The sequence below is a fragment of the Herpailurus yagouaroundi genome, unplaced genomic scaffold (genome assembly GCF_014898765.1).
Source record: "Herpailurus yagouaroundi ecotype Mexico unplaced genomic scaffold, PumYag 250, whole genome shotgun sequence".
Taxonomy (NCBI): domain Eukaryota; kingdom Metazoa; phylum Chordata; class Mammalia; order Carnivora; family Felidae; genus Herpailurus; species Herpailurus yagouaroundi.
In genome coordinates this window covers 12,406,925-12,411,461 of record NW_024412467.1, presented here as the reverse complement: position 1 = coordinate 12,411,461, position 4,537 = coordinate 12,406,925, and the positions used below count along the sequence as shown (strand labels likewise).

The 4,537-nt window shown below is 46.1% G+C and overlaps 1 protein-coding gene across 1 annotated transcript; it reads left to right on the top strand.

Annotated features, from left to right (window-relative positions):
* The first annotated feature begins 422 nt into the window (after positions 1–422).
* Positions 423–4,070, top strand: RNF182 (ring finger protein 182). The gene has a single exon (XM_040460501.1). The coding sequence runs from the start codon at positions 1,056–1,058 to the stop codon at positions 1,797–1,799; it is 744 nt and encodes a 247-aa protein (XP_040316435.1). The 5' UTR covers positions 423–1,055; the 3' UTR covers positions 1,800–4,070.
* The last annotated feature ends 467 nt before the right edge of the window (positions 4,071–4,537 follow it).

The window sequence follows — 4,537 nt, the reverse complement described above, 5'->3', positions numbered from 1 at the left end:
TGTTGACTCTATTATGCTTTCTGTTCACTGCAGAGACAGAGTTTACATGAAATAAACTGGGCGAGTAGGGGAACTTTGAGGACTTCGTCCCCATAGCCATGCATGCACGATTCTTCTCGCTTAGAGACGCAACTGTGCATGTATTGTTTACTTCTCTTTTAAATGTTTGCTTATTTTTTTAGCGATAGAGCAGGAGTGTGAGTGGGGGAGGGGCAGAGAGAGAGGGAGAGAGAGAATCCCAAGCAGGCTCTGTGCTGTCCGCGCAGAGCCCGACGTGGGTCTCGAACTCAAGAACCGTGAGATCATGACCTGGGCTGAAATCAAGAGTCAGATGCGTACCCACTGAGCCACCCAGCTGCCCTTGTGTTTACTTCTCTTTTTTGAGAGTTAGACTTGGCCTGGTTGTAATGCTTGTGTCACGTGTGAGGGTATTTAGAAGACTGGCATTTACGGTATTGATGATCTGAATCGATCAGTCTGTACTGAATGGAATTTGATTGCAAATGTGTCTGTTTCTGATGCACGTCCTGTTCTGTTTTCAAAGGGCCCAGAAATGTTACGAGTTTCAGAGAGAGAATCTCTGTATGTAGTCAAAATCACGATGCTCTAGAATGTACTTAGACCAGTAGGAATCTGGATTCGTTCTTTCCTACCGTATCTGTGGACTGAGAAAGCTAAGCATGGAGACAACACTTTCCTGTCCTGGCGCAGAAATGTGTGAGGAGGTGAAGGGGCTCTAACCTTTAAATCTATGGCTTCTCAGCCACTGGAGCTCTGAAAATTCCAGAAAGCCCTTTTCAGTGAACTCTTCACTATATTAGAATCTCTTTTTTTCCTTTGCAGACCCTGCATGTGGCCTTTTTAAATATGTGTTTGAGACAGAGTGAATGTAGAAGCTCAAAATGCCTGGACGATTTCTGATTTCTGTCCCTCCTTTTCCTGACCTTTGGCCCCACTGCCTGATTCGGATGATGTGATATTCAGAGGGACACCTTAATCGAAGTCATCCTTCGGAGAGACACTTCTGGCCAAAGACCGTGTCCACACCATTCAGGATGGCCAGTCAGCCGCCGGAAGATGGGGCAGACTCTCAGGTCTCCGACGAGCTCGAGTGTAAGATCTGTTACAATCGGTACAACCTGAAGCAGAGGAAACCCAAAGTGCTGGAGTGTTGTCACAGGGTCTGTGCCAAATGCCTCTACAAGATCATAGACTTCGGGGACTCCCCGCAAGGTGTCATCGTCTGCCCTTTCTGCAGGTTTGAGACCTGCCTGCCGGATGATGAAGTCAGCAGCCTGCCGGATGACAACAACATCCTGGTAAACTTGACTTGCGGAGGCAAAGGCAAGAAGTGCCTGCCAGAAAACCCTACTGAGCTGCTGCTGACCCCCAAGAGGCTGGCGTCTCTCGTCAGCCCTTCTCACGCTTCCTCCAACTGCCTGGTCATAACCATCATGGAGGTGCAGAGAGAGAGCTCCCCGTCTCTGAGCTCCACTCCTGTGGTCGAGTTCTACCGGCCTGCAAGTTTCGACTCTGTCACCACCGTGTCCCACAACTGGACCGTGTGGAACTGTACATCCCTGCTGTTTCAGACATCCATCCGGGTGCTGGTTTGGCTGCTGGGTTTGCTCTACTTCAGCTCCTTACCCTTAGGGATCTACTTACTCGTGTCTAAGAAGGTCACCCTCGGGGTCGTCTTTGTCAGCCTCGTCCCTTCGAGCCTTGTCATCCTCATGGTGTACGGTTTCTGCCAGTGCGTTTGTCACGAGTTTCTAGACTGTGTGGCCCCTTCTTCTTAACCGATGTGCAAACTAGGAAATTTGACACCCGTTGCCACCTTTGAAGTTAGGTCACTCATCATTTGTTTATTTTGTATTTCTCTGTGAGGAGCGTCCGTGACCTTAACGAAGCCGTTGGCCAAATGTTTGTGGTCTCTTTTTCCACCGAAGTCTGGACTCCGTCGGTTTTCCTGTATGCTGGACATAAACACGTTCATTTCTACTTAGGGGTTGGCAAAGATGCAGAAATGTGGGAGCTAAGCCTTCCTAGAGCTCTTCCGGGGAGTCTTCCCCCAGAAATGGCCAAGATCTCCCCCAGCCCTGCTAGACAGGCCCCAGGGGCGAGGGGTCAGGCTGTAGTAAGGTCTTTGTAGACGGCTAGGGATGAACGATTTCTCTCGTAATCCTCGATAATCTGTGGTGGAAGGTAGACACGAGAGGAAAGCTGTTCTGAGACACGGCCGCTTAAAAAGTGTGACTCCCCCCGCGCGCCGGCCGCCCCCCCCCCCCCGGCCTCCCCTCCCACGCCTGGTTGTTGACGTTCCCCTGGAATCTTCAGGTGTTTTGTCTCGAAGTTAAGGCCACTGTCTGTGGTCTGCTGCCCCAGCGAGGGGCTTGTTCCCTGTGCACAGGCCCCTTTGCCAAGAGCGAATCGGCCTCGTGCCCTTGTGCGGTTTCAATTAAATACCTGTTCTGCCACATCACTGAAGAGAAATTAAACCCACCGTGGACTTTGCATCACAGCGCCCTTCATGACAGAACATGGCCCCTTGTCTTTGAGATACACCCTTCCCTCCATATTTATTTTCCTCTCGCCTCAGTCTTCTCTGAAATTCTCACAGCCCAGTTAGTGTTCGTGGAAACCTTCCGTGGAGTCTCTCCCTAAAACGTTTTAGTTGAGTTTTGTCTTGTCAGCCACCTTGTTCAACGAGCCCCACCCCTTACCCAGAATGAGGCTCCCCTGAAATTAGTTGTTAGACACTCATGAGGCTTTTTGTTTTCCCCCACTGTATTTCAAATTCCACTGTGAACTTCTGGAACTTACTCCTATAACGGTTTGGGGTGAATGAATTGTGGCCGTGGAAGCCCAGAAACAATTGTGGAGATGTTCTAGCTCACGGTCTGAGGTGCCGCGGACCGACGTATTTTGCTGTGCTGTACTGAATAGTAACCCAAACACAGTGGTTTAGGCCTGTGTGCAAAATTGTGTTGCAGGAGGCCGGGCAAAGAGATGGGCGAGAAGCAGAGCCGGCGGGCTGCTCGAGAGGACCCTCCCAGGAAACACAAAGGAAACGGCAGAGAACAACTTGACATATCGCTGGTCCTGTTGGCAGTCCATTTTAGAACGGGTTCAAGTTCTTATGTAATTGATTTCAAATAAAAGCGTAAGCCGTGTGACTCGTGTTAATGATTCTGTGACGGAGGGGAAGTCGAATGTATATATTTATGAGAAGAAATTGTCTAGCAGGTTTTAGGTTTGAGGGAATAGAATGTCCACAGAAACTAGGCCAAAAAAAAAAAAAGATAGCGCTTTTCAGTTCCTAAAACCCATTACTGATGATTAACATTAGAATATTTATTACTCTTAGAAAAGGGCGTTACTAACACTACTTGAACTTGTTGGCGATGAAACATTCGTTGCGTGGCACCGTTACAGTGGGTCAGTCCAATCTCCAAATTTTCGGGAAGAGTTGATGCTTATTTTTAGAATAGTCGTAGTTTGATTTTAATCGTATAACTATTGACTCTGAGAATATGTCCACCCAAGGGGAGTATGACGGGAAAGCATACGTGGGGTGTGGCCCAATGAATTGGAGCCCCAAGTTACAGCTCAATACATTTATAATTTCATAAAATCTAGTTTAGATAGCATTGTGAATGCAGTTTCCAAAAACCCATTTGTACTTAGAGTAAATCTAATGTTTAGGAGGTGTTTTGTGGTTCGGATTTATATATTTATAAGGTTTTTTTTTTTTTTATGTTCATTTTGTCTGAAATGTAACATCAAATAAATTGGTGAGTAATATGAGATTTCTAGAAAGCTCTGGTTGTGGGTACTGTGCATTTTGCTTATTTGTGTAATGTCTGCAAGTGCTAAATTCGTGTTTCTTTGAATATTGTGATAGTCTCCTTTTTAAAAAGTTGCTGGTAACTTCATTTGGTTCTAAAGAGTTTTAAATGGAAGACAGCAAAAAACTCTTCATGCTGTTGAATGAAAACACGACAATGCTTCGATATTTTATCCACTGTGATAATATTTTGTTTGTCCATTAAATTGTTATTGTTTCCACACCAGAAGTGTGATTTCTTTGACTCATGGTTGAGATTCAGTTATTACTTTGGACTTCTGTTAACGTCAGATCATTGCAAACCTGAGCTTTCGGAAACACGGACGAAGATGAAACAAAACCATTACCTTTACCTTGATAAATAACATTTTTGGTTTTAATTTGCTTGACTCATTTTCCGGAATGTGCCTTGCCGCTCAGCAGAACAGTGTCCGTTTTAGTCGGGGAATCACTAGCCTTCTGTGATCTGGGCAAAATTTTTTAAATTACCCGATCTTTAAATGTGACCGTTGTTAGGCAAAGTAGACATCGCTTGGGAATATGTCATGATTCCCTGTTTACGATAATTAGTGAGTTGGCACCACCTGTTCATCAAGAGTGACGGTTTCCTTCACTTCTGAAATTTTTGCACAGATGAGCAAGGAGTCTGGTTAAGGAAGGGCATTGCCTGCGCTAGTCATGACTTAGATG